Here is a 12,816-nt window from a genome sequence, read left to right as displayed (position 1 = left end):
GTTTGCCTAGTTTTTAAATATACTTCTACTGAATAATGAAGCAGTTTATATGTAAACACAAATTCAATGAGAACACCTTCAAAAGCTTATTACCAGAAAGGGAACTGCTCCTGTTGGGACAAGAGTAGGTAATGTTGGGAAGGTCATATTTGATTAGAGACTAAAAGTTGCCCAACTCCCCTAAATACATCAGAATATGACTGTATATAGTTGCACTGCCCCAAAAGTGGTTCCTTAGCAATAACTAAATGTGTAAAGTGACAGATGATTTTGGTGTGTCTGTTGATTGATATTAAGATGGTTTTATGATAAGTATAGCTTATGATTCAGCTCTTCTCCCCATTTCTTTGCTCACTGTTGATTCTTGTATTCTATTCCTCCAAGTTCACTTTTTAAAAATGTTCTTGGCAATTCTTTCACCAAAGGTCTTTGGGCAGTAAACTCTGTAGATCCTGTTTGTCTGAAAACGTCTTTATTTTTACTCAATCATCAATAGTCATTTGACATTGTAAAATTCTAAATTCCCAGATATTTTTCCTTAGCATCTTGAAGACAGTATTCCATTAAATTCCAGGATATGTACTCTTTTTAAAAATTTTCTTTTAGTTGTCAGTGGACTTTTTTTGTTTATCTATATGCAGTGCTGAGAATGGAACCCAGTGCCTCACACGTTAAAGCAAGCACCCTACCACTGAGCCACAATCCCAGCCCCAGGATATATACTCTTGCTGGTGAAAATATGGATTTCCTTGGAAATTTCATTTTATGTGTATGGAATTATAGGAAAGAAGAAAATTAAAACTGGCTGCAAAGCCTTCCAATAAAAAATTAATCAGAACATTGACAAATTGTTTCACGTGAAAGAAATCCAGAGCTGTTGAGAGAGCTGATGTGGTGGCTCAAATTGTCAGGAACTCATGATTTTTCATTTTCACTCTTAGAGTAACTCTGAAGCCTTGCTGTGTCCTCGGGGCACGGAATTGCTGCTAGATAAAAACTAGTGAACACAACTCTGCAGGAATTTAAAAAAAAAAAAAAAAAAAAAAAGTATTTAAGAAGTCAGGAAGGTTCTCCTCTAAAACGGACCCTAAAGAACTAGATATTTAATTTATATTGACCAAAACTCGGTTAGCATACTTGTCTTCAAGGGAGGCGGAAAGGGAGCAATTTAGCTGGGAGGCAATATATTATTCACTGAAATGTGTGTGCTGTGACTTTTAAGGAAACCGTGGTTTTCTATTATAAAGAAGTGGACCACGGAGAATAGATTTTAATAAAGCATTTTTTCTCCCCTACAACAATAACTCCCGTTTACTTCCTCAATCCCTTTGTACCATCTCTAACATAATTCTAGTTCTCTACCCTTAATATTAAAAGAAAGACAAACAAAAACTTTTATCCCTCTCCTTTACAATTTCTTTCATATTCTTTTCTGCTTATTCCCAATCCTGAAGCACCACATCACTTTTTATATAGCTTCCTAACTAGTCTCCCAGTTTCTGGGATATCCTCGTCCCAGCCATGTCTTTATTTATAATTAACATCACAACACATAAGTACATTACTGAAAAAAAAGTACAAATAAGGCAAACATCTTCCTTTGGCCACACTCTTGGCGACATAAAGACCTTTGTAATTACTGAACGAATGGAAAATTAGGTAAATGATGCGATCTTCCAACTCGTTCCTGTAAAAAGGGAGACAAAGGCCCTCTTGTCATTGCAGATGTCGCGTCCTCGGGGAGAGCCAGCAAAAGGCTGATCTGTCTTCCAGGGGCGTAAAGAGAACACTAAAACCCGAGCTTGGAAATCCCAACATGGCCAGAACCCGGCCAAAGCCCGGCCAGAGCCCGGGGCAAAGGCCAAGTAAGAGATCTCGCGAGTTCCGGGATCATCTGGGAAAACAAATGAGGCACTTCTCTGACGCGTTTCCGGGCCGCAGGGCGGAGGGAAGCCGCGGTGGATGCCGGGGAGCCGGGAAAATGGTGGTCACCCGGTCTGCACGTTCCCGGGCCAGGATCCAAGATACATCGCCTGAAAGTTCCCAGCAGAAGGTAGGAGATCCCAAGTCTCCTCTGTTTCTCCTCTCCGCTCCACAGAGTAGCGCTTAGGCAGGTGGGGCGGCGCGAAGGGCCGCTGGAGAAGGCACGAGCTTTCACAGTGCTGCGGTAAACCAAGGCTCTGCTCCTGCCCTGTCATGTGAACTGGTTAGTCCTCACCACGGTCTTTTAAGGCAGTTTTAGTAGTTAAGGAAAAGGTTAGTTAACTTCCCTTGTGTTGTTCAGCGACTTCATGCAGACACAGAGATTAAACCTTTTAAGATTGTTAACGCCACTGTATCAAGGAAGACTAATTTCAGTCACGGTGCGCAAAAATCATTTAGTGGGACTGGAGAAAAGGACATCCTTTTCACCAGGGGAGGCTGGCAGTGGCCCATCACCCAACTCCAATGACGTGTAGAGGTTGTGGTGGCGCCGCCTGGTGGCTCTCGCCTGCCACATTCTTCGTTTCCTGCAGCGAAGGGAACTGAGCGGCAATTCTCTTCAGTCTGTCAAAGCAAGGGCAGCGACTAGTTCACTAGTGTGTACCTAAATACCTCTTTGCTGAGAGTACTTCCTCTCGTCCCTTATGTATGGATCGAAATGCTTATTTTTCTTTGGAGAAAATTTTTTCTTTATTCAGCTATTTTTTTTTCTTTGCAAAGTCAGATCCAGGTCCAGGTGAGGCACATAAGGCAAATAAAGGGTCAGATCTAGCATTTAGCTTTTTTTTTTTTAAATCATGGGTTTTGCTTTTTGTGAAATTTTGCCTACTGGGTGTTTTTTAAATATATATATATATATATATATATATATATTTTTTTTTTTTTAAGTTGGATATGAACACACAGTATCTTTCTTTATTTTTATGTGGTGTTGAGGATCGCACACATGTGAGTCAATCGCTTTACCACTAAGCTACAGCCCCAGCTGCCTATTGGGTTTTTATAGTGCCCTCCTAAATTTTGCTCCTGCAAGGAAGTGCCTTATTTGCTTTGCCCTTGTCCCAACCCTGCCTAAATTATAACTTATTTTCTTTGGGTTGCAGAGTTGTGCTGAAGGGATTCCAGAAAACAGGAAGGAATGTGGATCTGATGGCCAAAGTATTATTGAATCACTGCAAACTGCTGGGGAAAAAAATTCAGTCCCTAGAACTCCTAAAAGCAAAAAGAGGAAGAGCGGAGCTGCAGACTCACAAGCAAAGATAACTAAACCATCTACTGATGAAGAGAACTCTGAAGAAGAGTCAAATTATTCATCTGTGTCTGAGGTCCAGGAGCCTATTCTAAGAATAACTAGGAGAAGGCAGATCATAATTCCACTCACCCCAGTGACTCCTATTAGGAAAAGGCAGATAATAACTCCAATAAATGAGCCTCTTACTGAAGAGGTTGTCTCTGAAGCAGAATCTCATGCTTCAGGTGTTTCTAGAGTTGTTACTTCCACAGAAGTAGCAAGAAGAATCAGAAGTAAGGCTAAATCTGAAGTAAGAGATATAAGCCAACAATCAAATGCAGAAACTAAAGCTGATACTGAGTCGTGTTCCTACAGTTCAATCTCTGAAATTACACCTAAGAGAAAAACCAGAAATGTGTATAGGAAATTAAAGCTAGAAACTGAGAAGAAAGATACAAAGATTGTACCAGGAAATGAAAACCGAATCATAGATACGCCTGTGAATTCAAAGGATGCAGATACCATTCAGGATTCTCAGTTACCAGCAGGATTTCCTTCTCAGACAAATAAACCAAATTTCTGTAATAATGAAATTTATAATGACTTTAATGATGATCCATTCCACAGAAATTCAGACAAAGTACTAACAGTGCAAAAACATCAACATCTTAATGTAAGTGAGGAAAAACAGACCAATGTTGCATCTCTTAGAGAAACAATCTCTCTTGAAGAGGACAATGAAATAATAGATGAGGGAAAAGAAATTAATGGGAAAGGTTCTCAGCTGAGTCCTTCTGAACTTCAGGAGAGGAGTCTTCAACCATTAGTGACCCAGAAACTTTCGACTCCCCAAAAGAAAACCACATCAGAACAATCAGATCTGAACTGTGAGACTATAATGAAATCATTAGCAAAAACATTTGCAGTTGTGGAAGTGAACAGATGGAGTGAAGAGATAAATAGTACCATAAAAACAAGTGACATAACAAAGTTCAGTGATGATAATGAAGAGTCTGCTAGAATAGATGTCAGTGAAGACAACAGCAAAATGAGTGAAAACCTAGAATGTGATACCAAACTCTGCAAGTCTGAACTCAACACTTCTCAGGAGGTGAGTGATTCTGTTTTATTAGTTCTTAGCAGTGATGAAAGCCAGCAGTCTGAAAACTGTGAAAGTGAAGAGGACACTCTGTGTTTTGTTGAAAATAGTGGCCAAAATGAGTCGTTAAGTGAAGACTCTGGAAATACATCATGCAAAAATGCACTGTTTGTAATTGATACAACTCCTGGATTGAGTGCTGAGAAAAAATTTTATTTGGAAGAGGAAGACAAAGCAAGTGAAGTTTCCATTGAAGAAGAAAAAGAGGAGGGGGAGGAAGATGATGAAAACAGTGAAGAACTATCAGATAATGACAGAAATGAAGATGATGAGTGTAGTGATGAAGACGACTTACTGAATAACACAAAATCTAAACTGTAAGTTTTTACCCTTATGTTTTAAAAGTAGATGTTGATGTATTTGTCAGATGATTAATTTACCATAGAAATATGCAATATTAGAAAACATGGAATTGAGAAAATTACTGCCTTTAGTTCATTATGGAAGTGCTTTTCTATCTAGCATTTCTCTCATCTTTGTGAGTACCTTTGACAGACATACTTCTCTCAGTGACTAAGTGTTCCTTTTGATGATATATTAGAACTCATCTGTTAAGATTTTTCTGTGATTTTATTTTGTGAGCAATATAAAGGGGAGGAAAAAAAGTTACTTTTTTTCTCCTTACATGTCCATTGTAAAGAAATTGAAAAATATAGAAAAGTATGAGAAAAATAATCATCTCTAGTCCCATCCATTATCCACTAAAAGGGTCTAATGTTTGGGGTTATTTCTTTAGTTTCTATATTCCTGTTTTAAACTTATTTTTTTTCCTGATCATAGGCTGGTGGTAGTGTTATCCACTAGAAATGCCAGCAGCCTTCTAGGGCTGTGTATATTAACAGATGCATAGGCTTTGCTATAAACCAACCAAGTCAGGCAATGACATCAGGCTTAGGCATGTTTAGTTTTTTTAAAAAACCACAGTCTTCCCCCATATTAGTTCTGATATACATTCGGGGTTGAGAATTGCTGCCAAGATACTGCAATAGAATGACTTCACTTTACAGCACAGACTGATTATGTTTTGAACACTCATTTTATATGAATAATCAGGAAAGAAAATGACTTTAAGTCCAAGTGTACTTACCTATAAGAACCCTCTGATCATATAAAGTAGAAATCCTCTTCATATAAATATAGCCCAGACAAGATGCAGAAGATTCTAATTGGTAGGTTTGAGGCATGACATTTAACTTTTAAAAAGCTCTTGTGAAATAGATGTTTATTACCATTTCATACTCAGTACCAGATATCTTTAGTTACTGAGGGAAGAATTCTAGGTTTTTATAACTTGGAAGTTCAGAGTAGAAGGCCTTTTCTCAATATGTACATTTATTAACTAACTCTTTGCCTTTATATGAAGTTAAGTTGAATTGGTAGGAATATTTCCTCCTCCTTTTTCTGTAATTCTTCCTTATCTAATCTCTATGAAATATATTGGCATATTATATAGCCTAATCCTTTTTCCTCCCACTTCCATACAGGAGATCGAACCCAGAGGCACTTTACAGCTGATCTACATTCCCAGCCTCTTTATATTTTGAGACGTTCTCACTAAGTTGCTGGGGCTAGCCCTGAACTTTCAATACTGCTGCACTCTACTGATGGCCTAATACTTTTTTTAAAAATTTGGGGAATAAGTTTGGATGTGTTCCCAAAAAGCATTTTTAATTGTTCATCCTAAAATTGGATGTACTAGATTTAAAATGTAATTACTTCATCTTTAAGTGATCATTTCTCTTTCAGTCTGAAATTGACAAGTAGCAGCATAGATCCTGGTCTGAGTATCAAGCAGTTGGGTGGTGTGTATATTAATATCAACGCAGACAAACTACAGTCTAACAAGAGAACCCTAACACAGATCAAGGAGAAGAAGAAAAATGAGGTAAATTATTTGAAATGTCTGCCTTGTTTTAGAAGTGTCATTTCTAGAAATGCTTAGTTCTTGGTAAAAGACCAATTTTCCCATGGTAAAACCACTTTGGCCTAATCAGTTCTATTTTCCCATCTCGCTAGAAGAGTCATTTCTTTTTAAGACAAAATCCCACCTATAAAAGGTGATGCTTGAAAAGTAAATTTAAGATCAGTATTTCTTTTCTTGCATCCACCAGTTACAATCCCAGAGTGTTTTGTTTCTTGTTATATTTTTATTTCTTAACTGTTTGGAAAAATGTTAAAAATTGCCAGTTTCTCCATTTGAGAACTACTGTCCTAGCCTGCTGCCCTCACCTTGGGCTGGGGGTAGGGGGAATGCTTATTTACAAACAAAGATTAGACATACAATTTTAGAAGGAATTATTATTAAGATAATCTTACCTAAACCTTTAGCTTTGGCCAACAACTTGCACTGCTTTCTTCTAAATCTGTATTTTCTAGCCTTGATGCTTCTTTTAACTTCAGACTTTTGAGTGTAGGTATCTGTTCATTTCAATGCACTCAGGCACTTGACTTCACTAATTCTTCTCTTTCTCTTCCTGGCCTAAACTAGCTTCTCCTTTTGTATTCTGTGTGCTGATTAATAACACCAAAGTCTCTTTCCCTTTTGCATTTAATCACCAGGCCCTTGCAGTGGTGCCTTCCTTCTTTTTGAGCCCATCAACAAGTAGTACAGACCTTTATTTCTCACCTGAGATACTCTAGCAATCTCCTTATTGGTCTCGCTTTCTTTTTGTTCTTTAAGTCATCCTGAAAACTTTTAGATTTCTTTTTGTAAAATCACAAATCTGCTTAAGTATTCTCTTGGTTAAGTCTTTCAGAGGTTTCTCAGAGCCTTCAAAATGCTTTGTTTTTGCCATTGAAGACTACTGAAATTTTCTGCTCTTTCCAAACCAATACAGAGTTCACAGCCATGGGAAACATACTTGGATTCCCCCAGTCCTTATTTTTACCTCTGTGCATCTGTAACACCCAGTACAGATCTGAGTTGTTTAAGCAAGTTTTCTTTTTTTTTTTTTATTGGTTGTTCAAAACATTACAAAGCTCATGACATATCATCTTCCATACATTTGTAAGCAAGGTTTCTTAATCTCAGCACTGTTGCTGTTTTGAGCTGCATGATTCTTTGTTGTGGGATGATCTATTGTGTATTGTAGGATTGTTAGCCACATCTCTGACTTCTACCCACTAGATGCTAGTAGCATTCTCTTTCCCTTTACTACCAAAAATGTAACATTGCCAGTTTCTCCATTTGAGAACTACTGTCCTAGACCCTATTATAGGCTTTAACATATATCAAGCTCTTAGCTGTTAAGTAATTGTTGTAATTTCTTTCTGAATGATGGAAAAGCCTAGAATGCTACCGTACCAGCCCAAAATTGTAAGCCTGGACCCAAATTAGGTAATTGACTATTAGTAATTTCTGAATCAGTAATTTCAAATGGCATTGCCAAATTAATGCTTGAGCTATATTCCTGTAAAAAAAATTTGAGGGCTAAGGATCACTTTTACTTTCTTACACTGAGAAACATACTAACTACCCTGTAGCTCCTTTTTAATTACATTGTTTTATGATAATATTTTAATTATCCTAAGCAAGTAACAAAAAATACAGATTTTTAGGAACAGATTAACAAATTTGATGGCACAAAATTTTAAAATATAAGTTCAAAATGTTGCAAAATTATGTGAAAATACAATTTTGTATTTTTATAGCTTCTGCAGAAAGCCATCATTACACCTGATTTTGAAAAAAACTATGGTGTCCCACCATATAGTGAATCAAAACGTCAACTTCAGAAAAAACGCAGGGTAAGTACAGTGACTTTAACTTAGAATGCTTGTGTGTTTGTACCTTCAGATTATATAACATGTTTGTACAATTAAAGTTAAACCTAGGTGTGTATGTGTATATATATATATTTTAAATTATTTTGATATCTGAGGGCCATAAAATAACATTTCATAGACACATTTAATATTAATTTACAATATCTCTGCAGCTACAGTGGTATACACAGATATAGCTTTTTAAAAATATACCTTAAGGACAGTAGTAGCCAACATATAGGTTCACTGTCTATATCTATTAGCTTTTGAGGGTGGCGGTGGGGGATACCAAGGTTTGAACCCAAGGGTACTTAATAATCACCAAGCCACAGCCCTTTTCCATATTTTATTAGTGACAGGGTCTCGCTAAGTTGCTGAGGCTGAATTTGAGCTTGAGATCCTCCTGCCTCAGCCTCTCGAGTCACTAGGATTACAGACGTGTGCCAGTGCACTCAGCTTCTCCTAGTTTTTAGATAATGTTTTACCAAAGGCTAGAAGCTCTCTGTTGCACTTTTAAAGGAAACTAATAAGCATAAAAGTTCCCTAGGGAACTTTGAGGATGGGACACCAGTAATGTCACTAATATGGGGTACCTTGACAGATTATAGGCACCATATGAATATTTGTTGTATGAATGAAACAAAACTGATTAATTACTAGGAATTTTCAAAAGAATAGAATTTTTCTTTTATTTTAGAAATCATACAAATTTCTGGACTAGTTTGCAGTGAGTGGCTCTCTGAGACACTGATGTTAACATTTTGTTATGATGGCATCTGCCTTTAATCCAGCTATTTGGGAGGCTGAGAGGAAAATTCCAAGTTTGAGGCTAGCCTGAGCAACTTAGTGAGACTCTGTCTGAAAATAAAAAGTGCTGGGGATCTAGCTCAGTGCTTGACCCTGGGTATAATCCCCTGTATTTCCCCAAAAAAGTGGGGAAGGATTAACATTTACACATAAGCTCCAGACATGAAAATGTTTTTATGTATTGTCACTTACAAGGATTATTTTAAATAAAAATTGAAGGTGTGGGTGCTGGGGATGTGGCTCAAGCGGTATCGCACTCGCCTGGCATGCACAGGGCGCTGGGTTCGATCCTCAGCACCACATAAAAATAAAATAACAATGTTGTGTTCACCAAAAACTAAAAAAAATAAATAAATATTAAAAACCTCTCTCTCTCTCTCTATCTTTAAAACAACAAAAAAAAAATTGAAGGTGTGTGATTCTCCCAGCAAGTCATCAGTTACTTGCTGAGATAAAAAATAGATTTTAAGGAGGATTCATTTCTGACTCAGGTAATGCAATGCCTGATTTCCTAAAAAAAATAAATATATAAAAAGTCTCTTTTTTCTGATTTTACTTAATTCCTTTTATAAAGGTGATTCTGGAGATGAATGCTTTCTATAAAGAAACTTTTCTATTCACAAAGTTTTCTGTTTGTAAAATTTTAGGGGAAATGAACATACTCATAGTTTTATTTAAAGTTATAATGTTTATTTTTGAAATTTCAACTTTAGAAAGAGCGACAAAAAACAGCAGGTGATGGCTGGTTTGGTATGAAAGCTCCAGAATTGACAGATGAACTGAAAAATGATCTCAGAGCACTGAAGATGAGAGCAAGCATGGACCCAAAAAGATTCTACAAGAAAAATGATAGAGATGGCTTCCCTAAGTATTTCCAGGTATGAACAAACAGAATACTGGTATAGTCCATAGAATGTTTATAATGTGTATATCTGACATTTGGACCATATCTGCTTAGGCCAGATAATGTCCTAAACATAATTCAGATAACAACCATCTTGTATTGGGTTCCCAGGTAGAGAGACGTTGTTAAATATGATAGGTGGATTTCCAGGTTAACTTTCTAAATGGAACTTAATAAATTTAAGGGTTAACATAAGTGTATAAAGAATTCTAGCTTAAGAGCAAGAGACCATGCATGACGGAGCAAATTCCCCCAGCAAATTCTGAAAAATCATTAAAAATTTGGTTTTCAAAGCATTCTCAGATGAAACTCCAATTGATTTATCCTTGAAGTTTTCATTCTTGATTACTTTTTGTCACTCATCAGGATTATATAATAGTCTTTGGTCTCCCAAGTTTTGCTCTGTCTTACAATCCATCTTCCAAATGTAGCCAGTTATACATGTATTCTTTAAGCTTGGCACATACCTGTAATCCCAGCAACTTGGTAGGCTGAAGCAGAAGAATTGCAAGTTCAAAGCCAGCCTGTGCAACTTAGCAAGACCTTGAGTCAAAGTAAAAAGGGTTGGGGATGTAGCTCAATGGTAGAGCACTCCTGGGTTCCTTCCCCAGTACAACAAAAAAAATTTTTGTTCATTTTAGAACTCTGCTAAGAAGTTTTTGTGACCCTTTTATTTGGTTCTTTATAATCTGCACCCAAACCAGTTCACCAACTCTTCTTTTTGTCATAACCCTCTTAAGCTCACACAAGCTCAGCTACTCAGTCCCTTTCTCAGAATGTGTACATACCAGTATTTAATTCTACCTATACAAATCCAAGCTAAAATGACATCCCTTTGTCTTCTTTTCTTCCTTTTGGTCAGAATTTGTCACTCAGTGTTCAAAGCTTCTATAATATTTGGTTCAGTGTCTATTATGTTATGCTTTAATTCTTCAGTTTTCTGTTTTGATATTCTTTAAAACTGGAACCTTGCTAAGGACTAGATGTTTGTTTTTGTTTCCTCAACCTATCACAGTGCCTGGCACACAGTAGGCATTCTGTAATTTTAGTCAGTTGAATGAACAAATGCAGAGCAGTTACTAAGGCAGTATTTATGATAGTCTAGGAGATCAGGTAGGTCTGTATATAGAACTTGTATTTGAATTGGAAAACGAACAGTTTATTAACTTCTACTTTTCTCTTTTTGTTATTCATTGTGAATTTAACTGTACTGTTTAGTACTATGTATATAAAAGAAATTTTGGATCTACTATATACTCTGTCATTAGTAACATCACTGTGCTCATAGGTGATTTATTTTAGCTTAAAAAAATGTCAAGATAAACTTTAATACTGTTATAAGATAAGCTCGTGATTTACACTCCTTTTTGTAAATATACTTTGTTCAAACTACACTGAAATATGGAATAAACAGTGGCATTTAGGCACTGTATGACTTAATCAGGTTTTGTATGACTTATTTCATTCAATTGTTCATAGGTTGGAACCATTGTTGACAATCCAGCTGATTTCTACCATTCACGAATTCCCAAGAAGCAAAGGAAAAGAACTATTGTGGAAGAACTGCTGGCTGATTCTGAATTCAGAAGGTAATGAATTTTTATATTTCATCTTGTAATATCTATGCATTTCTTTAAAATATGCAGAAATCTATAAAATTTCAGTTAATTATAAAATATTAACTCATTTAAAATAACCTTCATATATAAACATGAGTATATACTTTCATGAAAATAACAAAAGCAATTTAGTGCAAATCTCTTTAATATCTGGCATAATTAAAGACAATCATATCCCTATAACCCCAGGGACTTGGGAGGCTGAGGTAGGAGGATCACAAGTTCAAGGCCAGACTCAGCAACTTAGCAAGGCCCTAAGTAACTTAGACCCTGTCTCAAAATAAAAAAATAAAAAAGGACTGGGGATGTGGCTCAGTGGTTAAGTGCCCTCCTGGGTTTGATCCCTGGTACTCAAAACAAAAAAGACAGAGCCTCACATCTGTTTCTGCATATACCACACATCATGTAGCATCTAGGAAACTCTACTGTATACTCAGGAGAGAATGAGGGCAAAGGACAATTACTGCCTTAGTATTCTTGTAAAAAATAGTCTTTACTGAATGGATCTGTTGAAGGGGTCTTCAGATCATACTTTGAAAACCATTAGTATGTTTTCTAAAGTTCTAGGAAATATGTACCAGTCATATTTGTTTTTTCAGATAAGTGTAAACTTTTGTTTTACTTGTCCTTTTTGCATTTTTATCTCCATTTATGTCCTGTGTTTAACATTGTCATGGGTCTTTAGCAAGTTGTGTGAGGGCAGAGGCTATAGCTGTCTGTCCGCTGCTCTATCCTTAGTTCTCAGTGTGGCTCCTGACATGTGATGGCAACTTACTGATAAATAGGAAAAGTGCAAAAAATCTTGAGATTTAAAACCCCTTACATAATGTTATATTAACTATTAATATCTGATGTGTTATTCTTTAGAAAACCTGGGTTTGTTTTTTCTTTCCAGATATAACCGAAGGAAGTACTCAGAGATCATGGCTGAAAAAGCAGCAAATGCAGCAGGAAAAAAGTTCCGTAAGAAGAAGAAATTCCGCAATTAAGACTCACCAACCGTACCACAATCTTTTATGTCACCTCTTTATTTGTTAAATGTGTTTTAAAAACTAACACCATCATGTAACCATCATATTTATATAGACTGGCTCTATTTAGGGATTTTTGTTTGGAAATAAAGTTGGTTAACAGAGAATCCATCACATGTCCCTTGAAATAAAAATAGGTATGGCTACAAAAGATCCATCCAGGCTTAGACTGCTGAAGGGGAAAAGAACCTCATCCATTTTAAGATAATTAACATTTTTATTAAGTTTCCAGTGCTTGGTTATTTAAAGAAAATTACAGATATTTAGAAAGTACAAAGTTTGCTAATATGTTCAAAAACTTTAAAGAGATCAAAGAT

General features: G+C 36.4%; 1 protein-coding gene across 1 annotated transcript; it reads left to right on the top strand.

The window, feature by feature from the left end:
* Positions 1-1,936: 1,936 nt before the first annotated feature.
* Dnttip2 (deoxynucleotidyltransferase terminal interacting protein 2) lies at positions 1,937-12,610 on the top strand. Its single transcript, XM_027935214.2, has 7 exons — positions 1,937-2,053; positions 3,087-4,690; positions 6,120-6,258; positions 8,025-8,120; positions 9,659-9,823; positions 11,329-11,438; positions 12,364-12,610. Exons 1-7 carry the CDS (start codon positions 1,982-1,984, stop codon positions 12,455-12,457), a joined length of 2,280 nt encoding a protein of 759 aa, XP_027791015.2. The 5' UTR covers positions 1,937-1,981; the 3' UTR covers positions 12,458-12,610.
* Positions 12,611-12,816: the final 206 nt, after the last annotated feature.

Source organism: Marmota flaviventris, chromosome 10 (genome assembly GCF_047511675.1).
Source record: "Marmota flaviventris isolate mMarFla1 chromosome 10, mMarFla1.hap1, whole genome shotgun sequence".
Taxonomy (NCBI): Eukaryota; Metazoa; Chordata; class Mammalia; order Rodentia; family Sciuridae; genus Marmota; species Marmota flaviventris.
The sequence above is the reverse complement of the archived record's forward strand: the minus strand, read 5'-3'. Positions and strand labels throughout refer to the sequence as shown.